This window comes from Mustela putorius, unplaced genomic scaffold, assembly GCF_011764305.1.
Source record: "Mustela putorius furo isolate JIRA1106 unplaced genomic scaffold, ASM1176430v1.1 tig00003942_pilon_pilon_pilon, whole genome shotgun sequence".
NCBI lineage: Eukaryota > Metazoa > Chordata > Mammalia > Carnivora > Mustelidae > Mustela > Mustela putorius.
In genome coordinates, this window is record NW_025422087.1 from 6,923,192 (window position 1) to 6,949,163 (window position 25,972).

General features: G+C 38.4%; 1 protein-coding gene across 10 annotated transcripts in view; it reads left to right on the plus strand.

The window, feature by feature from the left end:
* FRY (FRY microtubule binding protein) overlaps positions 1 to 25,972 on the plus strand; it is a 433,556-nt gene that overhangs the window by 226,371 nt on the left and 181,213 nt on the right. For 9 of the 10 annotated variants that reach the window (XM_045069583.1, XM_045069582.1, XM_045069576.1 and 6 more), the window contains one exon: positions 21,947 to 22,000. In XM_045069583.1, coding sequence (XP_044925518.1) covers positions 21,947 to 22,000 — 54 coding nt within the window. Of the gene's footprint in view, positions 1 to 6,111; positions 6,117 to 13,687; positions 13,691 to 21,946; positions 22,001 to 25,972 lie in introns of those variants that run through there. The other variant, XM_045069584.1, reaches the window with a different exon arrangement.

Genomic DNA, 25,972 nt, shown 5'->3' on the forward strand with positions numbered 1-25,972 from the left:
CTTCAAAATTCCACATCAGGTAGACTGTGTGGGATAAGTTACACAAAATATTAAAGTTGTATTTATGAATTCCCAGTACCCAAATAGCTAACTTTAATGATTAAAAAAGAACAAGAAATAAAGGTGTTCTACCAAAATTAAATTTTATATATTTTTTTTCTTTGTAAACATCTTTCACTGGGTTAACAATATTGTTCTTTTTGCTCAAAAGATGCTCAGATATTTGTTAATATTTACAGATGAATCAGTAATGTTATTCTACTTTTATTGCTTCATGGGCTTAGCTGATAGCATTTGCTCTTATCTACTCTTACCATTATTTCACCTTTCCCAAGAAAAGTGTTTTAAACAAGCTAAATTGGGTCATCTGTGGCTTCTTTTTTTATATTTTTATTTCAAATAAGAAAAAATACAGAAAATAATACAATGGATGCTCATGCCTTTTGCCTCCTACTTTTTCCCTCTGTTTAAATTTTCTTCTTCCCAAAATACGTTTTTGGTAGTTCTTTTAAGTAAGAGTGAGTGGGTAGTAAACTACTTGGTCTTGTTTACCTATCTTGTTTATCTTCTTTCTCCCTCAGCTGTCAATGATAGTTCAGCTGGGAATAGAGTTCTAATTTGACATTTATTCCCCCCCACCCAGACTACTGGTGATACACTTCACTATGTTCCCACTATCATTCCTGTGGTAAAGTCTTTGGCTGATTTATTGTCTCTGGATAATTGACTTTGTTCCCTGTTTGCTTTTATGGTTTTTCTCTTTGTCTATAGTGTTCTTCAGTTTCACTACACTCTGGATGTGGAGTTATTTTCTTTCTTAATCCTTTTTTTTTTTTCCTCACCACAGCACATATCCTTCTCAATGTCCATCACCCAGCCACCCCATCCCTCCCATGCTCCTCCCCTCAAGCAACCCTCAGTTTGTTTCCTGAGATTAAGAGTCTCTTATGATTTGTCTCCCTCTGGTTTCATCTTGTTTCATTTTCCCCTCCCTTCCCCTTTGATCTTCTGTTTTGTTTCTCAAATTCCTCATATCAGTGAGATCGTATGATAATTGTCTTTCTCTGATTGACTTATTTTGCTTAGCATAATACCCTCTAGTTCCATCCACATCATGCCAAATGACAAGACTTAGGCTTTTTGATGGCTGCATAGTATTTATTCCATTGTGTGTGTGTGTGAGTGTGTATGTATGTGTGTGTGAGTGTGTGTGTAGTTATTTTAATTTTCTTTTCTTGAGACTCCCATGTTTCTTGAATTAAGGGTTGATATCTTTCATCAATTCTGGAAAATTAGCCATTAATTTCTTGAATATTGCCATTCCTCCACTTTCCCTCTTTTCCTTTCTTGGTGTTCCTATTAGATGTATTTTAGACCGTATGCTCTATTTCATATCCTTTTTTACCCTTATTTTATTATATCTGCTTCTTGTATTTTGCTACTGCATTCTGAGTAATTTTCTCAGGTCCAACCTCAATTAACACTCTCTTGGGCATAGTCTAATCTCTTGTATAACTTGCCCATTTAGAATTAAAATTTCAGTGACTCTATTTTTCATTTCTGGAAGTGTTGTTGGTTCTCTTTTAAAATCTAGTTAGAGGATGCCTGGGTGGCTCAGTCGGTTAAGCATCTGCCTTTCACTCAGGTCATGACTCCAGAGTCTCTAGATCCAGCCCTGCAACAGGCTCCCTGCTCAGCAGAGAGTCTGCTTCTCCCTCTCCCTCTGCTCATGCTTTCTCTCTCTCTCTCTCTCTCACTCTCAAATAAATAAATAAAATATTTTTTTAAAAATTAAAATAAAATCTTGTTAGGTTTAGTTTGTTCCTTTCTTGAGTTTATGATTTCTATTTTATGTCTCAGATCACCATAAACATACGTTTCTTCTGTCCTCTTTTGGATTACCTCCAGAGTAATCACTATCTGGGGCCAAATATTATGTTGACTTGGGAATTTATGCACCTAGAAGATGATACAAGTAAACCCCAAATTCATCTAAGACTTGGGACTATGATTTCAAATTTTCAGGGAAGATGTTGTTGCTGTTTTTACTCAGAACCCAGGCAGGGACCGTTGGAATATGTTTTTATTTTCCTGTGCCAGTGGATAGATTTTTTGCCATGCTTTGTTTCATTTTTAGCACCAGAATTTCTGTAAGTGCCTTATTTCCAGTGTCCCACCTCTCAAGGCCCACAGCTTTGTTTCCTGTCCCCAAGTGGGCAACAAAAAAAGCCTCTAAGGCAATGAGACCAATAGTCCTCTCTCCGTGCAGCCACTATGTCACCTCATGTCTTCTTCCTTTTCATTTCCCTTTTCCTTTCCAGCGAACTTATTTCTGCATTAAAAAAGTAATAATAATCTTACATTTCATTCAATATTACGAAGTGTTTGTAGCACATGAGATTTTACATTACTTTAGTCCATTTTCCAGCCAGTCTTCTACCAAATTTTTGGTTTGCTTCCCATGCAGGTAAGGCCAGGGTGGGCCTTTGCACTGTGAGGCTCATGTGCAAGCAGAAGTTCCCATGGCAAGGTGGAGTGGCCTCAAAGTGCATAAAGGAAGAATGAGGGGATTCTTACCAATTCCTCTCTGATGCTGTCTAATGGATCTTCCCTAAATACAACCCCGTCCCCTTCGTTTCCTTCTTCAAAACCTTCATTTTTCCTTTCATGCCTTGATGTGACTACAGCCTGTCTTACTTCCCCCCTGCACCTTTACCAACCCATGTTTCAATATGTGCTTGCCTGCCACTGTGCATTTCTGCATGCTGTCTCCTTCCTGGATGGCCGCTTACCTCTTCCTCCTGCCTGCTTTTTAGCCTATGTTTCAAGGTCCCACTCAAGTACCTCATCATCGGAAAAGGTTTGCTTGATTTCTTCCCTGCTGACTCCATACAGCTATGTAGATGTGAATATTCACACCTCTGAAATCTCTATCTGAAGCGTTGTTTCATTCTCTCAAGCAAACAGTACCATGTTTATTGAACTAGAGTATTAGAATAGGCTAGAATAGAAAATTACAGATGAGGGATGTCTGGGTGGCTTAGTCAGTTAAGTGTCTGCCTTCAGCTTGGGTCATGATCCCAGGGTTGGGATCAAGCCCTGCATCAGTCTCCCTGCTCAGTGGGGAGCCTGGTTCTCCTTCTCCCTTTGCTGCTCCCTCTGCCTGTGTGCAAACTCTCTCTCTGTGTCAAATAAATAAATAAATAAATAAATAAATAAATAAATATCTTAACCAAAAAAAAAATATATATATATATCAGAGTACATTATAGGTTTTTTTTTTAAAGATTTTATTTATTTGACAGACAGAGAACACAAGCAGGCAGAGAGGCAGGCAGAGAGAGAGAGAGAGAAGCAGGCTCTGCACTGAGCAGAGAGCCCGATGCGGGGCTCGATCTCAGGACCCTGGGATCATGACCCGAGCCGAATGCAGAGGCTTTAACCCACTGAGCCACCCAGGCACCCCTATATTATAGGTTTTAAGGGTAAATAATGCTTTTTAAAACTTTGAGTCATGTGTATATATATCAGACCCTAGTGTAAAATACACATTTTCTTGGCAGGTAGATGGGAAATACATTTTTTTTTAAGTTGGAGAAACACTATACCAGTCAGTAAGTTCCTTAGAGGCAATAACTATGTCTGATTCATCTTTCTCACACACACACACACACACACACACACACCAGGTCCCCTTGTCTAGGACTCTGCTTTATATACTATAAACAGTAAATAGTTTTTGAGTAAATCAATGAGTGGCTTTATGATAAATGTGTGAGTAGAGAGATGGATGAATAGATGAAACAATATAGTAGCTTAAAAGAAATGTGTTTATAGGAAACTGCTTCTGAGGGTCGTCTTGCCAACCTCTAAACTGGTAACAATGGACTTTGTTTTGTCCTTTGTACTCCTCAGCAGATGATGCCTTGTATCTGCTGTGTATAAGAGATACTGATTCTCAGCCTTCTGTCTTGGGGCATCTAAGGATACCTCATTATTCATTGATACGGTCACCTGCTCCCTTCTTCACCTTAGCAATATGTGCAGAGGAGAGTCAGGTTGTCTCCTAGCAGTTGGATACAGTCTCAGAATGTGCGTTCCCATTATCTCTGAGTCTCTCCATTTATATGGCATCTGTCACTGCAGTCACAGGCAATTACCTTCTCAATAACCTCTTTCAAAAACAAGACTCTTCAGCTCTACAAAATCAAGAGCACCCATAATCTTGACTTTGTAGATTTAACGGACAAGAATGGATAAAGGTAAGAACCAAACAACTTTTCATTCAATCTAATCTGAATTTGAATCCTGATTCAACCTCTTCAATGTCCTGTGGCCTTGAACCAGCCAGTCAGTTTCCCTTTTCTCTTATTTGCTAAATTGGAGTAGCAGAACCTAACACACAGAGCAGTTGAGAGGGTTAGAGGTAATGTGTGGAGCTTCTGATATAATCCTTAGGACCTACTAAGTGCTCAGTCATGGTCGTCATCATCGTCGTCACTCAAGAATTAGTATCAACTAACCAAATTTGGTGTACTTCTTTGGAAGTCTGCCTGGTGCTTCCTCTCTTTGTGCTTGTTCAAAGGGAATGGAGACTTGAGTGGCGCAGTTGGATGCCTGCCATTGGCCATTCACTGTTCCTGTCAGATGGTTGTTCTGAACTCTACATGGCTGTGAGAGAGACCCTGCCAAAGTTGGTTTAGGCAGACCTGGTTTGGATCATGTAGGGACTTGTGCGCTGGGAGGTGACAGAAGCAAGCAAGTGAAAGTACACAAGAGAAGCCAGCACCTCCACCATCTCACTGTATCTGTATCACCAGCAAAATACTTGAGGCTTACCATGTATATACTGTGAAAACCTAGAAAGTGAAATCAGGGATTTGAATTGAGTCCACACGGAATGGTTTTCAAAAGCTTTCCAAGAAGAAATGTCCTGGGTTCTTAAGGGTAGGGGTCTCCGAAACCAGTAGGAACATCATCACGCCAGGCCACTCTGGGAAGCCAGTGGCCCAAAACATGAAAGGCTATATTATTCAATGAAATAGAGCAAGTTCAGAAAATTTCAAGAATTTTCTTTTTCTCATTCATGTGTTTACATTTATTGAAAACTTCAGAGGGAGAAATACCTGATTTTCTTAAAGTGAGTCATCAATTCAAACCAATGTTCCATTTTCACCTATTTTATTGAGATATAATGACACACACATACACACACACACGCACACACATAAATATATGGTATAATGTAACATTATGCTAGTTTTAGGTGAATTCATTTTAGGCAGATTAGTGTTAGTTTTAGGTATTAACATGACATATACATATGTCATGTTACATGTATACATTACATATTAACATGTATATGTATACATATATATTCATATACATATATATGAATATATATTGCAAAATGATTACACAATAAATGTAGTAACATCCATCACTACACAGTTAAAAAAATATTTTTTCTTATGTTGAGAACTTTTAAGATGTACATTCTTGGCAACTTTCAGATATACCATAGTGTTGTCGCTTGAGTTGCCACACAGTACATTAAGTCCCCAGGACTTATTTGCGTTATAACTGGAAGTTATAACTTCCACGAATTTTCAACCACACTCCTGAGGCTGCCTCTTTTGTCTGCCCTCCTTCCTCTAATTTGGCCAGCAAACAAGGAACTTGATTTTACTAGCCTGTGCTTCTAACAAAGCATCTAAATGTGACCCATCATTGTTTTCTTGCCTATCAAATGTTGACGACCAGGCACAAATTTAGTTCTAAAATATGTAATAAATACAAGCATGAATTCTCTGCATCTCTGGGTGTATTAGGTCCCATCTTGGCAAATCTGCCCTGGTTTCAGCTTCCAGTATCCTTGCAAGGAACTGCAGGAGAAACCAAATCAGTTATTGGACCAAGGGTTTCCTCTAGATCTGTAGTCTGTCAACATAAAAGGTCAACAAGAAGAACAAGAAATTCTGATTTGCCTAAGACTTATTCAGAATGCAAGTGATTTGTTCTCTACTTTGATTCAAACCTGGAAAAGGAAAAGATCTGCATACAACTTCAAAAGGAGAAAACACACTTGACTTTCATCTTGTCTTCTGGCAGAACCTGTGACTGAGCAAGAGGGTGGTGCTTGCCTTCCTCTCATGTTCTGGTATTTAAAAACACTTTTATGATGAACAGTGATATGGAAATGGGAGAGTTTATCATTGGGATTGCTTGAGCCTTGAGAGCACCTGCTCACAAAATAGTTCCTGGGCGAGACACAGGCAAGAGCCTCCAGATGTTACTGCTGGGTTGAGCTTTGGAGCACAGGTGTAGGGTGCTAGACACTTATTTTTTTTAAAGATTGCATTTATTTATTTGACACAGAGAGAGAGATCACAAGTAGGCAGAGAGGCAGGCAGAGAGAGAGAGGAGGAAGCAGGTTCCCTGATGAGCAGAGAGCCCGATGCGGGGCTCGATCCCAGGACCCTGAGATCATGACCTGAGCCGAAGGCAGAGGCTTAACCCACTGAGCCACCCAGGTGCCCCATAGACACTTATTCATAATGATGCTAACTGTGTTATTGTGGAATGGAGACTTCATAACCGAACATGCTCTAGCAGGTTTGCTAACATAAACAAGGCAATTTCTGTTGTAATATAAGACTAAAAGTAAACTAGAAGGAACATACAATATTTTCTTGTTCTGCAAGTCTTTGAAGAATGTAGGATGCCAGTCTCTGTTGCACCACACACCATGATCTGGAATGAAATATGTCATGCTGTAAGAACAAACCTGTGTGAACACCAGTCATGGCCAGCTGGCACCAACATTGAAAGGCCAGGCAATTAGCTAATGACAGCATTACTGCACACTAACGTTGTTCTAGGTTCAGGCAGTAACGTCTGTTGACAAACCTTTGTTCCTTGGCCCAGTGTCTCAAGCTTCCAGCTCCTCCTGGGTGCTGATGTCACAGGGTTGGCATCAGGACAGTTTTCCCATTAACCCTGAAGGTGAGCAGGACGTGGCGCTATAACAATGACATTGGTAGCCTGCCACCAGAAAACTGTATAGGATGAGTTGTTTGTTCTAGCCGTTTGAATGAATTCGACTGTGGCTCTAAGTAACCAAGGCCTTTGGCAAGTGAAATACACACCCGCCCATGCTTCCTCTTATGATTTTGGACCGGATCCAATGAGTTAACAGACCAAGGTTAGGATACAGTCTATTTGTCGTTATAAAAGAGCTTGTGTTTTCACCTTTAGCACATACAAAGTTTGAACAATCAGCTGTAATCCTGTGTCTCACCTCTTTCAATACCTGAGTTATTGACAGACTGCTCGATACCAGAAAATATCAGAACTTTTAATTAGGAACCTTTTTAGTATTTAAGGAATTTCTGAATTAGGAAATCATGCTAACTAATTGAAGAATAGAATTACTGCCTCTAATGAAGTTTGGGTCTTTCTATGGTAGATCTTCCTAAAACCTATTCTAATTAGTCATATCTGTAGCCTGATAGCTAGTCACTAACATCAACCATGTGGTATTTCATGATATTTCACTGTGCCCAAATTTGCAAGTTGGTGGGATTTCTGAACTGTTGTACATGCCTATCTTCCTATCCTAACCAAATGTTACATGTCTGTTGACTAAGGTTGTGTAAATAGCAGAACACCAGCTTTAATGCCTCTCAGCATCAAATCCTCCCTGTGGATTTGAGTCGGCTTCCCAGAAGGACAAGCTGCTAGTGATTTTAGCCACACTCCTCTTTAAACAGAGGCCTCTCTTACTTTAGTAAATCTAATAAGGGAAATTGAAAGAGAATGAAAATAATTTCTAGATTGAGTTCCCTATTGAGTGTAGTGATACTATTCAAACTAATGCTGTCCTAAAAGGAGACTAAGAAACCATTCTTGTCAGGTGGGAAATACTTGTATTACACTTGACAAAGTACTGGCTCATTGTCCAAATTACAAATAAATGACTTTAAAAATAGCAATCTCTTAGCAAAGCACCTCAGCCTGGCCCCCTTTATGTAATCTACAAAGGCATCCACCGGAAATCTGGAAACTCACCCTAAACAGAAACAGAATAGTATTAGCAGTTAAAGCCAGAGGTAATTGTTGAAAGGTTTCATTTAGCTGCCGAATGAAGTGATCTTTCAGATGAGCTCACAGTCTCCCATTTTTCTGTACACTGCTCAAATTAAAGTGTGTTTTCCTTATTATGAGTATTCTTGGAATCATAGAGACCAAAAGCATTTCTTTTTTGGTTGTTAAGTAGGACTTCTCTGCGGTAAAATGAAATTTAATGCAACTTGATAGTACAATTTCAATTGAAACTTATAGCAAATAAACTATATATGCAAAGTATTATGAAGTAATTTTAAAAAGGGGCTTTTCCCTTGAACTTCATAGTATCCAATTCAGTTCATCCATGGTTAAGGCCTTAATTTTTTTTTTAAGGCCTTAATTTTTATGTCCAGTAACTTTATGAGAAAATTATTAGTTTCTTCTTGAGACTACAAAACCAGGGGAAGGTTGTTCCTCAAGATATTTTCACTCTAATTCTTTCAGGTTATATGCTTCTTTTTACTATTTTTGGAGATTTTGTTTCAACACAAAAGAATGTTTGAAAATATAGCATCATATTTTAATGTAACAGGAAATGCCAATGAAAGCAAGTTCAATAATATGACATAGTAATGAGCACTGAAGGTCCATTTGGACATTCACTGTGATATAATATGTCTATGTTTCCACATAACATTTTGCATTTTGACATTCCTAAAGTGATTAATACAATTTTAGGCAGCAACAGGCTTTACTGTAACATTTTAATAATTTTAACCAGCATTAGTCTGGATTTCCATAGGTCATATTAAAAATAATAAGACAGGTTATTAGATATTTTTGATTGTCGCTGATGTATAGATCTTGTTAAATTATTTTGTGAAATACAGTATCCCATTTAATGGTATTTCCTGATGCCTTTGGGGATGTCTGCTCAATTAATAAGCTGTAATCACATAAGTGGGGCTGGAATGTTCTAGTAGGATTTTCCAAGATGATTGAGTTGCTGAGCCAAGGAATGAAAGTCAACAAAAAGGAAGTCAGGTACTATAATCTTTAAATATTTTTGATTGACCTAAAATGGATGTATTGCTTTTTATTGAGATATATTCACTTATCCATAAAATTCACCCTTTCAAAGAAAGCAATTCAATGAGTATTCACAGGTTGTGTAGCTATTGCCCCGTCTAGTTCTAGAACATCACCTTTTAATAGCACTTTAAAAGATAGAGGCGCCTGGGTGGCTCAGTGGGTTAAGCCACCGCCTTCGGCTCAGGTCATGATCTCGGGGTCCTGAGATCGAGTCCCGCGTCGGGCTCTCTGCTCAGCGGGGAGCCTGCTTCCTCCTCTCTCTCTCTCTCTGCCTGCCTCTATGCCTGTGATCTCTCTGTCAAATAAATAAATTTTAAAAAAAATTAAAAAAAAATAAAATAAAATAAAAGATAGAGTAGGTACATAGATTTTGATCTACCTATTTTTCTATTCTTTACCCCTGGAGTTTGCCTTTTATTTTAACAGAAAACTAAGTCTTTTTTTCTTAGCTCAAGTAATTGGATCATTTATGTTTTGTTTGTTTTGTTTTGTCTTGATTATTTAAGTTTTGACTAAGAAGTTTTGTGTGCTGATGAATTGTGGTATGTAATGAATTTTATATAATGATAATCATGGAGAAGATGTTGCCTGAAGCATCAGGTAGAAATAGCTTATGTAGAAATTGAAACTTCAAGCTACTTAATGGATGGTAGAACTTCAACAGAAATGAAAATGCTTATCTATGGATGCCATCCTGATTCCAGAATGGCAGCATTCCTACTTCAGTTGGGGTTTGCTATAGCTGTTGGTGCAGATAATGGCTTTGGGTGGCCAGATTTTACGTGAGAGGAGACTTGTCTGCAGCATTGAGTGAAATGGTCTTTACTCATCAGCGTCAGCTTCTGACCTTTCAGTAACCCCTGAGGAAGTGTGTAGCATGGATTCCTTCCCATCTAAATGGCGCTCCACACATACCACATTGGTCAGTCAAAATAAATCCAAACTTGCCCAGTGACCCTGGGATCAATGTCTCACCTCATAAATAGCAGCTCTGTGGTTTCATCCATACCCACTTGCCCAAGATTTCCTGGGATTCCCAGTGGGAAGAATAACATATTATGAGCTCCTCAAAGGCCAACAGCACCATGCTCATGTTCAGGATAGATAAGCTATGACAAGAGAGTATGGGAACAAGGCAGTGGTTCCCATTTCTAAAGCGAAATCATTACCGTCACAGTTGCCTCCCCTCCTCCATTTTGGTTTCCAGGAACATAAAGTCCCATTCAGACAGTTTAAGGATTCTTCTTCTCATTCATCTAATGAAGAGTTTAATTTTAAATAAGCATCACTGTAGAGTTTACATATGTTCAACTGCAGGGGTTTTAAATCTATGGTTTGATGAATTTTAGCAATTTCATACACATGTGTCTGTACCACCACAATCCAAATGCAGAACATTTCTGTTATCCCAATGAGTTCTCTTGTGCCCTGTGCAGGTGAACCATATACCACCACCCCTGACCTCAGGCAACTATTGATCTGTGTATAGATTTCCATTTTCTAGAACTTCATGTAAATGAAAGCCATACAAAATGTAGTTTTTGTGTCTAGTTTTCTTCACTCAGCATAATGTATTTGAGTTGCATCCATTTTTTACTGTTTGTTAGTAATTCATCTTCATTGCTGAGTAAATTTCCATTTAATGTATAGACCAGAATGTGTTTATGTAGTCACCTTTTGATGGGTATTTGGGTCAACAAATAATTTTTTAGTACAATTTTAACCAGCACAACTCTTGATATCCATAGATCATGCTAACAATTATAAGAATGTATGTTTTATAAGGCAGTTTTTGTAATAGCTTATGGATAGACACATAGATAGTATTTTTCAGCTTCCCAATACAAATGATTAATGCTGTGTATTATACAGGAAGATGTAGAATGACTACAATTTTTTGCTCCTCTGTCATATTTCAGGCACAGTAATCTTCACGTTAACCCTAGAAAGGGGATAAAAATAGTAACAATCTGTGTTTACATATAGCCCACTCAATGCCAAGCACTGTTCTTTTTTTTTTTTTTTTAATTTATTTATTTGACAGACATAGATCAGAGAGCGAGGAGGAAGCAGGCTCCCTGCTGAGCACAGAGCCCGATGCGGGACTCAATCCCAGGACCCTGGGATCATGACCTGAGCTTAAGGCAGAGGCCTAACCCACTGAGCCACCCAGGCGCCCCAGCACTGTTCTTAATACTTGAATAATATTAACTCACCTAATCTTCACGTCAACATCATGAGGTAGTTACTTTTATTATCCCACTTCACATACAAAGAATTTAAGCAACTGTTCCAAAGTCACACAGTTAGAAATTGGTGGAGCTGACATTCACCATGGACCATCTATCTCTGGGACTCTCGATCTTATCTCCATATCCATGGCCTAATTCATTTTTAGTCAGAGAGGCTAAACCTGAGAGATTTAATAAGACATACCAAAGGTGGAGTGGTTAGGGTTAATTCCCCAATTCAAGTCCTAGCTTGATTGACTCTAAAGTCCAAGCTCTGATCTACTTGGGAAATGATATGTCCATGAATAACTAGGATGACATTGGTTGGGTACACAAGAGCTAGATAATATCAGAAGAGCTATGGAGGAGTGAAACTGGGCTATCACTTCTCATAGGAGTGATCAGGGAAAGTGTGGTGGGATGAATGAACCTTGAAGGGAGTATAGGATTTTTTTTTTTTTTATGAGAGTTGGTTTCACTGGGTCTGAGAGGTGTGTGTGCGTGTGTGTGTGTGTGTGTGTGAGAGAGAGAGAGAGAGAGAGAGAGTGATATGTTAGTAATGACAGAAGAAAATCAGAACATGACTGATTTCAAGTCTCCAAGGGCAGCCCTGGGGATTACAAACATTTTAGAAGAAAGACTAGCCTATCAAGGACACAGAGAAGAGATGCCTAAAGAAGTAGGAGGAGAAAGGGTGGAGAAATGAGGGTGATTCAAGTGAACAAAAGGGAGGCCCATTGCAGCTGAAAGATCTGAAAGAAAACTACTGAAAAATGGCCACCAGATTTTTTATTTAGAAAGTCACTGGCACCTCTAGGGAGGAGTATTTTTAGTGGTGATGGAAGAGACAGATTGCTGGTGGTTGAGGAAGGGGAAGAACGGGATACAGGACATACAGACCACTCCTTGATGAACAAAGATGAGTAGGGCATAGTAAGAAAACCACAAGTATGTGGTAAAGGCAGACATTATAATGAAAAGATCTAAGCATGTAGATAACAGAGAGAGAGAGAGAGAGCCCACAGATGAGTGAGGGTGACATTGGGGGGAATGAAGAGCTGGCTGATGGAGCAAGGTCCCAGATGAGGCAGGGAAAGATCCATCCACATGTACTGAATGTTCACTTGATGTAGCCTGCACCATTAGTTCAGTGTATGAGGACCCCCCAAAAAAAAATTTTTTTAAATATCAAAAAATAAAGTAGAATATAGCCCAGAAACAGATGAATGAAGGTGATACCTGCCATTGTTTCAAAAAAGAAAAAAAAAAAACAAAAACCTATAGGAACTGTTCTTTTCTTCAATTAAAGTGAAGATTAACTTTGTAGCTGAGTTTAATTGAAGTTTCCCCTCTACTGTTCAAATAATGGATTTGAACTTCGGACTGTTGGACTTGGCAAAGAAGTAGGCTTCACTGAAATTTGCAAAGCTGGCTGCAAATAGAACAGATTCTCTTGAGAGTTTTAAGGTTTTTTTTTTTTTTCTTTTTTTTAAGTGCCAAAATATTCTTCCAGATTTGAATCTGTCCTCACATCTCATATCATGGGGTACTACACAGCATGTTATGTGCTAGTACCTTTAACTGATTTGAGATACTCCCGGTATCATTAACTTGATCTGCAGATTTTTTTTTTCATTATTTTGGGTGAACAGAGCATATATTGTTTTGTTTCAAAATTTATTTTAGGGGTAACTGGGTGGTTCAGTCACTTAAGCATCTGCCTTTGGCTCAGCTAATGATCGTGGGGTTAGCCATGTCCAGCTCCTTGCTCAGCAGGGAGCCTGCTTCTCCCTCTCCTTCTGCCCCTCCTCCCTGCTCATGCTCACATTCTCTCTCTCTCTCTGTCAAGTAAATAAATAAATGAAATCTTTAAAAACTTAATTTTAGATTCAGAACAGAATAAAGGGAAACACGGATGTGTCGGTTTCCACAAGAATCCTTCTTCCACAGATCTCCAGGTGTTCCAAGTCCTGCTTATTAGTCTTATCAGAAAACTAGTGAGGATGCCATAGGGTGACGTCACTTTTTACCTGGGGACAAACCAAGACAGTCTCTCAGGCTCCCACTTAAAAGTTCAATGATCCTGTAATTGCTCCTCATGTAGGGAGAGTCTTTTGAGAGGAAATAGTCTCATACTCAAAACTGTGCATTCTCAGACTCACTCCTTAGATCTGTCTCCAAAGTTGACTCAAAGCTGCACCAATAGTATCTGAAGAGAAAAATATGTACCAAACATGAAGATATTTTGAACGTGTTTTTCTTTAGTTCAGACTAAGTGGGGTACCTGCTGCCCTGAGCTGGTGGCTCTGGATGAAATGCTCTAGTGGCATTTCAGCAGTCGAGCCCACAGCTCCCTGCTCTGAGGAGCTGTCACCACGCGATGGGCAGCTCGCTACCCCGCCCCTTCATGTTCTGGAGACCCGAATTGTGGTGGTTCAGTTCTGAAAATTGTTAGCGCCTCATATCAGACATGTGGATTATAAAATTTCACTGCTGATAGCATCAAAACGCTGGAGTCAACTATGCCAAAACATATTCTTATAACAAAAACACTGTCGTGTCAAGACTGAGAAGTTTGGTGGCGGGTTTTGTTTTGTTTTGTTTTGTTTGTAAACCATCCCACCATTAAATTAAAAGGTTTCCTCTAAATTAGATATTAAGAATTAAAATCACTATAATAGTCTTAGACTTTTATTGTTTGAGAAGAGCAATTCTCCTTATAATGTTTTGGTTCTTTTTTTTCTACTCTCTGTAATACGGCTTTCTAGTTGTACTTGGAAACTTCCAGGAAGCTCAAATATGAAGCTTAAATAATGTTAGTGGGAGTGTACATTACCCTGAAAAAAATGGGTAAAACTTAGTTCCAGCTCCTGGGCGCCTAGGTGGCTCAGTCGTTAAGTGTCTGCCTTCGGCTCGGGTCATGATTCCAGGGTCCTGGGATTGAGCCCCGCATTGGGCTCCCTGCTCAGCAGAAGGCCTGCTTCTCCCTCTGCCTGCTGCTCCCCCTACTTGTGTGTGTGCTCTCTCTCTCTCTCTCTTTCTCACTATCAAACAAATAAATAAAATATTTAAAAAAAAAAACCAAAAACTTAGTTCCAGCTCCTAAACATTATGAAAGAGGTTACATATTTTAATCTGGTCTAACTCCAGTAATAATGGTGTTAAAAGGAATTTCAATTGGTAATGACTATCAGTTACTGAGTACTCCACAAACTATTCATTTTTCTGTTCTCTGAGATTAGGTTGATATTATTTATCTTCATTTTACCTAAAAGTTATCTGAAAGTTACAGACATTAAGTAAAATTCATATGTTTATAAATAAGGGGAACTAGCTTCAAACTTGAGTCTCTGACTTCAAAGCCCATGCACTGAATCACTACATCCAACTGCTAAAATTATTAAAAGATCTCATCTTAAGCAAGATTGGTGACATATTTAACAAATCAAATAATCTCATATAACTAGTGACATTGCTGGCTTACACCTTTATTGAAATATCTCTGAGGGCAATAGTTTGGATCTTTTTAGATTAGCGAAGTCCTACTGTATGGGACACCTTTGGGATTTTTTTTTAGGCCCCTAAACATTCAGATATGGACAATGATTTCTTGGGGTACCTGGGTGACTCAATGGGTTAAGCCTCTGTCTTTGGCTCAGGTCATGATCCCAGGGTCCTGGCATCAAGCCCCACACCTTGCTCTCTGCTCAGCAGGAAACCTTCTTCCCCCTCTCTCTGCCTGCCTCTCTGCCTACTTGTGATCTCTATCTGTCAAATAAATAAATATATTTTTGAAAAACAAAAAAGAAAATGATTTCTTAAATAAGCCCCTGGTATCCCAGAAATAGAACACCTTTTGATACGTGAGCCTTTTCTAGACTTGTCTAACTGCCCCTGTCCTGTCTCATATGGCCGTTTTTCCTCCTCTAGATTACAGAGAGGCCGAGTGTGAAAAGACTAGAAGGGAGAATGTAGCTAGATACTGAAATTGTTTGGAAATTGAGGGAGAAGTCAGTGGCCTTCCTCTGCCCTTTTCAGGTAGATACAAGACATGGAAGAGCTTTCTGAGTTTGTGTTTTCTTAGGGGAGACGGGGAGCTTCCCAAGTTGTGAGAAGCACAAATAAGGACCTTTCTCTTTTCTTATGGAAATACTCAAAGATTCTTCCCAACAGGAGAAAATCCCTCTTGGATGGGTGAGGACAGCAGGGCTCTCTGATTCAGGGAGAGCAAATTCAAAGAAAAGCCCACAGTGCACAGAGCTGTGTCTTGCTTCTCACACAGCAGGCAACATATCTGTTACCCAAATCCTATCTGTAAATGGAAAACAATGGGGAGAGGGTCCCTTCTGCAACCCCATTAGGTAAAGATAAATAGCTGGATAAGTGCTATTCAAATAAGTTTTAAGAAGTAGCTTATACTATCTTGAAAACCGAGATATTGTTAAAAAAAAAAATTAAGCAACAACAGAAGTGATACATCATGTTCTCCTGTTTTGCATTTGTTTTTCTTGTGGAGAATTTCAAACATCGCTAAAGTAGGGAAACAGTAAATGAGCCAGCTTCAACAATTATCAACTCACAGCCAATTTGGTACATGCTCCCTGCACTTCCCCTGAATATTATTTGAAACAAATACTAGAAATGGTATTATTTCATCTCTGAATATTTCAGCATGTACCTCTGAAAGACGTTGTCTTTTTTAAACAAAACAGCTATATCATTACCACACTTAAAAAATTAGCAGTCATCCCTTAACATCATCAAATAGCCATAAAGTGTTCAAATTGCCAAGAGTCTCATGAATATCGTACTTTTTAAAAAACAGATCTTATTTTTCAACCTAAGATCCTCACATTGCAATCATCTTTAAAAAAAAAAAAAAATCAACAGGATTCCCTCCCCTGCCCCCACTGCCACTTCTCATTTTTCCCCCTTGCAACTTATTTATTGGGGGGGGAAAAAAAAAACACTTTTCCTTCCCTCGGAGTTCCTTTCAGTCTGGGTTTTGTTGATTGCATCCCTTTGGCATAGTGTAATATATTCCCCTAACTGCTGTATTTCCTAAAAACTGGATCTTGCCTCTGAGTCTTGGTCAGACTCAGGTTTGGTGGGGTTTTCTGTTTGTTTATTTTGGTCAAGACTATTTCATACAGTTCACTCTCATGAGAAGGGACTTAATGTCTAGTTGGTTCTTTTCTGTGCTGCTAGCAGCCACTGACGTTCAGTGCCAACTCTCCTGACGTTTTTGGTTTGCTCCACTCTTTATTCAGTGTCCCCCAGTGAGCTGGAGCTTCTGGGCAAGGCTAAGGTCTCCCAACTTTGGACCACTAAGAATTTTCAAGGACCCATAACCCCAAAGTCAAGTTTTTTTCACAATAATTTTTTTAAATAAACATATTCAATTCAATTAATGAATGTTCAGTAAATAAGTAAAATTGCTATTAAAACAAAAGACAAATTTTTAAAAAATTTAAAAGCACACTGTTCCAAATTGGATGAATGAGACCTTTGTTTTGAGCCTCTTTTGTCATAGTCGATTTCTACTTGTTCTTTACCCGTTGTTTCTTCTGTGTTGATTTCACTTTACTACTTATTTAATGCTCTTTGGGAACCAGGATGTCTTGAATATGCAGACCTTGGATTCTTAGACTCTAGATTCCATACAGCTGGTCTCTTGCAAGAGAAGCTCAAGCAGAAGCATGCTTCTGCAGTTTATCTTGCTCTGTATTCAGAAGGCTCTCTTCTAAGCTGGAGCATGTGTGCCTCCCTTCTCTTCTCTTTTCTCTCCCCCCTTCCTACCTTCTTCCCTAACTTTCTTCTTTTTCTCTCTACTTTTTATTTAGCCAGAATTATACTCTCTTTTCTAGGTCTACTTTTAAGCCTCCTAACACTGATAAAATCTATGTCAATGCAAAGAAGTTATTGAGAATGTGAAAAATGAGCTTGGTTCTCTGTGCCCCGAGCTATCTTTCTAAATGCATAGACATATATTCAGTCATTTAACAAACCCTGGCAAGAGTAGAGAGCCCAGATATGGACCCTCAGCTCTATGGTCAAATAACCTTCAACAAAGCAGAAAAAAATATACAGTGGGAAAAAGACAGTCTCTTCAATAAATGGTGCTGGGAAAATTAGACAGCTTTGTGTAGAAGAATGAAACTCGACCATTCTCTTACACCATACACAAAAGTAAACTCAAAATGGATAAAAGACCTCAACGTGTGGCAGGAATCCATCAGAATCCTAGAGGAGAACATAGACAGTAACCTCTTTGACATCGGCCACAGCAACTACTTTCAAGATATTTCTCCAAAGGCAAAGGAAACAAAAGCGAAAATGAATTTTTGGGACTTCATTAAGATCAAAAGCTTCTGCACAGCAAGGGAAACAGTCAACTAAACAAAGAGGCAACCCATGGAATAGGAGAAGATATTTGCAAATGACACTACAGACAAAGGGCTGATATCCAGGATCTATAAAGAACTCCTCAAACTCAACACACACAAAACAGATAATCATGTCAAAATAGGGCAGAAGACATGAACAGACATTTCTCCAATGAAGACATCAAATGGCTATCAGACACATGAAAAAATGTTCATCATCACTAGCCATCAGGGAGATTCAAATCAAAACCACATTGAGGGGCACCTGGGTGGCTCAGTGGGTTAAAGCCTCTGCCTTCAGCTCAGGTCATGATCCCAGGGTCCTGGGATCGAGCCCCACATCAGGCTCTCTCCTCCACAGGGAGCATGCTTCCTCCTCTCTCTCTCTCTGCCTGCCTCTCTGCCTACTTGTGATCTCTGTCAAATAAATAAATAAAATCTTAAAAAAAAAAAAGAATAGCCAAGACAGTAAACAACGTGTGTTGGAGAGGATGTGGAGAAAGAGGAACCCTCTTACAGTGTTGGTGGGAATGCAAGTTGGTGCAGCCTCTTTGGAAAACAGTGTGGAGATTCCTTAAGAAATTAAAAATAGAAAATAAAATCTTTAAATAAATAAAATCTTAAAAAAAAAAGAAAAATCAAAAATAGAGCTACCCTATGACCTTGCAATTGCACTACTTGGTATTTATCCCAAAGATACAGTGGTAGTGAAAAGAAGGGCCATCTGTACCCCAATGTTCATTGCAACAATGGCCACAGTTGCCAAACTGTGGAAAGAACCAAGATGCCCTTCAACAGATGAATGGATAAGGAAGATGTGGTCCATATATACTGTGGAGTATTATGCCTCCATCAGAAAGGATGAATACCCAACTTTTGTATCAATGTGGATGGGACTGGAAGAGATTATGCTGAGTGAAATCAGTCAAGCAGAGATAGTTATCATATGGTTTCACTTATTTGTGGAGCGTAAGGAATAACACGGAGGACATGGGGAGATGGAGAGGAGAAGGGAGTTGGGGCAAATTGGAGGGGTAGATGAACCATGAGAGACTGGACTCTGAAAAACAATCTGAGGGTTTTGGAGGGGTAGAGGGGTAGGAGGTTGAGAAAACCTGGTGGTGGATATTAAGGGGGGCAGGTATTGCATGGAGCACTGAGTGTGGTGCATGAACGATGAATTCTGGAACACTGAAAAGAAATTTAAAAAATAAATAAAAAATTAAAAAAAAAAAAACAACCCTGATAATAAGTCCCAACTATGTCCTAGGCATGTGGGGAGAGAGACAAGTTGCAACACAGTGGAAATGCTAACAAGAATAGATGCAAACAGAGTTCCATGTGACAACTAACAGGTGGCTCTGAGGGAGAACTGAGAAAAGGCATAATCTTGGGAGGAATGTTTAAACTAGGTCTTCAGAGAATATGATGAAGACAGCATGTTTGTGTAAAAATAGTTAACATACCTTTACACTGCTTTTCTTATCTGTTGAAGCACTGAACCCAAGTTCTTGGCTAGTGGACATAGATGACTTTTGGGTATAGCAGCAACTTGTCATGTTTCCTTCATATGTATGCAAATACATATAAGTTTAAAATATCACCCTCACTGGCATTCCAACCCAATTAATAGTGGGAAAAAATAGCCTTTAAGCATGGGAAGTTTCAGGGTGTGGGACGTTCACAGTCCCCTTACCCCACTGCAGCAGGTTCCTTTGTTTCAAGTATTAGTGAAAGAAGTTTCCCCAGATATGAACTCCTGATTTATTGCAGAAGTCTGTAGATCCACAGGTGTGCTATGCTTTATCCTACAGCTGAGTAAATTACAGTCTCCCATATAGATGTATTCCTTTTTCTCTGATGTATATAAAATAAGTACTGTTGCTAGTATAGTACAAAACTTATAAAATTATCATTGGAGGCATAGTATGAGCTCTCTGTCATTATGTAAACTTTGAAACAACAGATATTAAAACAGAATTACTCTCTTGTATGTCTCGAGGTATGATTGTGTGTTTTATAATTAGGAGTTCCTGGGAAATTTTTGACATTAAAAGGGGTTTTTTAAAAATACAAAGGATGATGTTCGCACAATATCATGAATGTCCTTAATACCATTGAATTGTGCACTTAAAAATGGTTACAGTGGCAAATTTTACACCACATATATTTTGCCACAATCAAAGAGTCTATTAAAAAAATTGTTTTTAACTGACTGCGAAACACACATGGAAATCAGGAGATCTCCTATTTGAAGAAACTGGATTATTTTATTATTTTATTAATTTGGCAGACCTTTAGCCATTGCCAAGCAAGGCTGTGTTCTATAACCTTTAGGCATCAGAGCAGCAGAGCATCCTGAATTTCTGGGGCTTGTAGTCTAGAGGGGACGACACTTAGCTCATCCCTCATGCACATGTAATCGCACATGATTCTACACTGTGATGTGACTTTACCCTATGGTAAGTGCTATGAAAGGAAAAGTGTACAGAGCTTTGCAAAGTGTTTGAGGGTTGGGGGTGTGGGTACCCCTGGTGTTCAGAGAAGATGCACAGAACACTTCTCTGAGGAAGTGACAGTTGGACTGAGGTTGGAATAATGAACAAGTAGAGACAACAGTCCTAAGAGGTCATTGACTACTTTTCAGAATTTTCTCCTTAATGGCAGGAACCACGTGTTCCTCAGCACTCCCCCAACAGGTAGCAGGGGGCATGTGGTGAGCCCCCAGTTACTGTTGAGTGGTGAATAAATAAAACAGTGAGTAGAAATGCTTTTACTGGGTTTGTTCCAGGGGTGTTTGTGGGACCTGGCACCACCCGTCGTCACATCTTTAATTTTTACACTTTTAATTTAACTGGTTTTAAAAAGAACTTTGGATGACGTTATAACCTTCGCGTATACAGGAAATACTTCACAATTTCATTGCGAAATTTGCCTTTTTTGTATCATCAACTGAATCTTGGGTTTCTTTAATTGTTCTTCTGTGTTCTCGCCTATGTTTTTGTATCCACTCTCCCACCAGTGTGTTCTAGATAGCATACTTTGAAGAGAAAAATGTCTGTTAGTGCTTAAGAACACAGCTTTCTTTTTATTTTAGAAGAATACACCTTTAGAAGCTGTATATTTTGCAAAGGAGACAGAACAACTGATTTATATGGCTCATGGTTAAAGATCAGATAACCAGACTAAGTCCACTGTTGGCGTGGGCTTCTTCAGGAATAAAGACTCTATGGGGTGTATGGAGGTGGGTTTGCCTCTATCTTAGTTGTATATTACCTTTTCAGGTGGAGGAGAAGATTGGAGAAGTGAGGTAGGGAGAGAGGGTCTATGTGATTGGCAACATGCAAATGAAATCTTTTATGACATCTGCACTGGCTAAAGTAAAACTTACTTTTGTTTCCATATATAACTTTTACATGATTTCTCATCCTGAATCGAATTTGGGAACAGTATTAACTCCTATATCAAAAACAGAAAAAGAAAACAAGGGACCCATAAGGATAAACCATTGTCCTTAAAATGTCCTGCTAGAAAGTCAGTTGAGGCCTCCTAAAGTAAACAAAGGTGTAATGATTAGGAAAGATGATTTCAGTAGACCTTTGTCACTGCCCAGATTATTTCCGCAGAGATTTGGATATGGCATAGTCAAATAGCATGCCTCAAATTCACAAGTTACACATAGTAAGTGTATTACCAGTAGAGACCTTATTTTGTTTCTGAATCTAGGGACTTGAAATAGTGTATCACTTTTGGCTTTTTATTGTATGTCAAGTGCTAGCATAGATAATAAAATTTTCAAATGGATCCTGTAGGGGGTTTTTTTTCAACTTTTTATTCTATGTCAAGTCCCAGGATAGACAATAAAATTTTTCACGTGAATTCCATAGTTTTTATTATGTAGTTTCCATTATGTAGTTTCCATTAAGAACTCTAGATCATTTAGAACATCAAATTTTTAAGGTTTTGGTCAAAGAGGTATATGTTAAGACAGATAGTAAGAATCGTGATAACAAACACTATATATTAAGGTCAGAATAGCTAAGGGAGAGTTTCTCCTTTAAAAACTGGTACCTCTCCCATTAAGGGAGAAGTAAATTAGAAAAATTTTAACAATAATGGTACTTTTATGCTGTTTAAAAGCATCTATTAATTTATTCTTTTTCTTCCTAGGAAAAGCCATTGACAAAATCTCTACAACGTGGAGAAGATCCCCAATTTGACCAAGTATGTAATAAGATGTTATATACATATTATATTGTGGTTTTTATTTATTTCAAAATGCACAAAAGACAAGGGCTCGATGCTCATTATTAGTGTATTGATTAACTTCCTCAAAGAGGATACAGGGATATGATCTTGGGAACTATGTCTTTCAGCTTTTGCAATTATGGCTTAAAGTAGGCAAACGAAATTAATTTTCTCCATCTTAATGTATATCTTTCTCTATACACTGGGAAATAGTACTTCTAAATTTTAACGTTGTGGATAATAGTTAGCTCAAATGATTTGGCTTAAAAACAATTTCCTACTTGTTTTTCAGCCCTCTCTTTCTGCATTTCAGCCTTGTGGGAGAGGGATAGCATTTGGAATTTAGACAGCCCAGGTTTAAATCCTGACTTTGCCACTTTAATTAGCTATAATACTTTTAACCTTGTTGCACAGAATGTTGAAATGCAGAATCTCCACCCTGCCCCAGATCTTCCTGAATCAGATTCTGCAGCTTAACGGGATCCCCAGGTGACCCATGCACACATTAAAAGCTCGAGCGGCCCTGCTCCCTAACACAGCTCTCTGTACTAAAGACACTTGGCGAGAGAATCAATAGGAAAATGGCCACTGAGAACTTTCAAATAAGATACATAAAATTACCCTCTCATCATTAAATCATAAATTTACACATGAACCAGGAGGCAACCTACAAAGTCCATCTCACTTTTAAAGAGCAAGACTCTGGGACCAGGAGGAAACTTGGTGGAAAGAGACCCATCTGTGCCCCTTTACTGTTTTCCCAGCAAATTATAACAATGGAGGTTCCATTGGCAATGTCATGGTTGTATCAAGCTCTCTTAATCTTTTGACATTTAAACATTTAAATTAAAACATTTAAATTAATTAAATTAAATTAAAACAATTTAATAAATTAAATTAAAACATTTAAATTGATTTTAAAAATTAAATTATACATTTAAATTATATAATTCCTCTTGTTCTAACAGCAAGCGGTAGGATTTTAATTTGGATTCACACAGAGGTCCGTCTACATGAAAAGAACATGCTGGTGACGCCACGTTGCGTGGCATAGACTCCATTGTTATGATCGTGGGAGCAATAGTAATAGTAGAAGAGGTATTAATGTAGTACTTACCAGAGGACAGGCACTAGGCTAAGTACATCCTTTGAGTAGTATGCATCCAGTCCCTGTTCAGAGAATATTTTTATCAGTTTCTTCCTTTTAAATGTCACTTGACATGAATGATAAACTAGAAAGAACTGAGCTTCTGTACTTCTAGTGCCTGATCCCAGGCGGTCCTGTTCACTCCTCCACTTAACAAGCCCATGATCCATTTTTCTCTTGCTAGAAATAGAAACAAAATAAAAAATTATGTAATACCTTATACTTTATGAAGCCCCTTCTCACGCATGCTCTCAGCTGACATCACTCACTACTTACAACAACCCCAAGCAGCAGCCACACCACCATCATCATCTCTATTTTACATTTCATGGGAATGAGTCTCAGACAGCTTGCCCAACCCTGTATGGCTGAAGTGGATGTTCAGGCTATAAAGACAGTGCTTTTTACGCTATAACATGTTTCTACATCTAAAAACTAAGGTGGCGAGAATTTAGAGGGGGGGTTTTTAACAGGTAAGGGATCTCAGATCCTGTAGCAGTTAAGATTCAGCTTCCCTGCAAATGACACATAAAATAACAGCAACTTGGATAAGATGGCATCTTTCAATCTCACATTCAAGAAATACAAAGAAAATCAGTCTAGTATCTTTATCTTATTTTTGTTGTCTTGTGTGGCTTCTAGAGTTCAACCATTATGTCTGTATTCCAAGCAGTAGGAAGGAGAAATAGGAAAAGGGTTATAGGCAAAAAAATTAAAAACAAAACAAAAAACAAACAAAAAACCAATGTCTCAACATGGCGCACACCACTTCTCGTATTCCGTTGGCGAGATCTTAATCCCGTAGCACATACAGTTAAGTGTCCAACTCCTGATCTCAGCTCAGGTGTCCATCTCAGGGTCATGAGTTCAAGCCCTGTATTGGGCTCCCCACTGAGCATGAAGCCTATTAAAAAAAAAAATCAGGTGTTTTATAACTAAGGAAGAAGAATAGACTGGATATTAGGTATTACCTATATTTGCCAGATATCATAGAGTTTTTACCAAATGCCCAATGAAGAATACTGTTTATTGTATTGAAATGAATGCACAATCACAGGCAAAACTGGCTTTTTTTCAATAGTGGGAGAATGAAGTCAATTGAACCTTCACTGGGCACAGTGTTTTTTCTGTCTGCAGACAAGAATCTTTGGCATTTCTATCAGTAGTCTATCATATGCACAATTTTAAAATAGCTCGAAGGCATTAAAAGGTGCAGAACTCTTGCAGACTCAAATTAGATAACCCCTAGAGAGGTGAGCTCTGAGTGATGGATAGTTTTCTACTGAGACACAAAACTTTCCTGTTGACTGGGAGTGTTGGGGAAGAGACCAGGTGGAAAAGGATCAGACTGTGGGAGACTTTAATGACAGTGGGGGGGGGGGGGGTAGCCAAGCTACCAGGGTTCTAACGGAGGCCCTGATATCTTTGTGCGTAGATGAGTGGTAGATGGATCTTTTTTCTTTTTCTTTTTTCTTTTTTTCTTTTTTAACTATATCAGCTCTGATAAGTAAAATTCTGTCAATAATTTCTATCATTTTTTCTGTTATTAACTTAGCCTATGATCCTCTCAAAGTCAAAACTTTTTTTATGTCTGGGTCTCATTTTCAATATTTAGAAATGGAAGAGGAAAATAGAAATAGACATTTCTGAAGATATGTTATATGCCCCACACTTTATAGTATCTCATTTAGTCTTCAGAAAAAACCCAGTGTGGCAAGTATTCTTCTGTCCCATTTTATAGCTGGAAACATAAGAGCCTCAGAGAAGTGGACACACCCAAGCTCACACAGGTCATAAGGGACAGAGCTGTAACTTGAACTCAGGACCATCTGATCTTCCCAATACACTAATGAAATTATGAAAACATGGCTTGTGGCCAATCAGTCATCACACAGGGCATTCTGAGAACATTATTTAGGTGGCAGCTTATTCGCAAGTCAGTGTGACATATCCTTTACTAGTGTCATCTCTATAAATTCCTGATAATTTGCTCAGACATTCTAAGGAACTTCTACTAGGGTTTTCCTCTAGATATTAAATATTACATATTTTGTAGCACTTCAGTGTCATAATATGCCAAAATTCCATCTAGAAACAGGACACACATGGTAAAATAAATCCATACATCTATAAGAGAGTGAAAATAACTTTTTACCATCTTGGGTAGCAGTAATTTTCCAGAAAGAAAGGAGATGAAATTCTAGTGCTTCAGCACTGATTCTAATGCTACAGTTCAGTCAAAATCGATTTAAAATGTATAAATGAAAAATATAAGCAATCAAGAGTAAAGCCAAATTAATTGGCGTTGGGTTCATATTAGTATTATCCAGTGTTTCCTAAGTTATTCTCCAGTGGAACAGGGTATTCCATAAAATGGACTAATATATTAAAGTCAAATAATATAGATATTTTCCTAATTTGCAGGAAAAATAGATTTACTATATAGACTTAGATAATTTTAAGTTTTTGTAAGAAATTGTTCTTAAGCCTTTGTTATCTGTCACCACTGATTGAATGCTAGATTATCTAGCACTATTATGATAGATGATCAAGTAAAACAAAATTGCATTTGAATTACTGTACTATATCAGCATTTTGTGGTATTACCTAGAGAGTACCCTGACCCCCAGGTATCTGGCCATCTGAACTAGTTTGAAAAATTAAACTATCAATGAAGTTAGTTTAAAATTTATTCACGAAATGTGGCAGTCAGGACAAGTCAGCCTTATAACTGTAAGATACGGAGTGACTCCACTGCGTAATTATTCAAATATTTATGTAAAGTTTCCTTCTTTGCATTC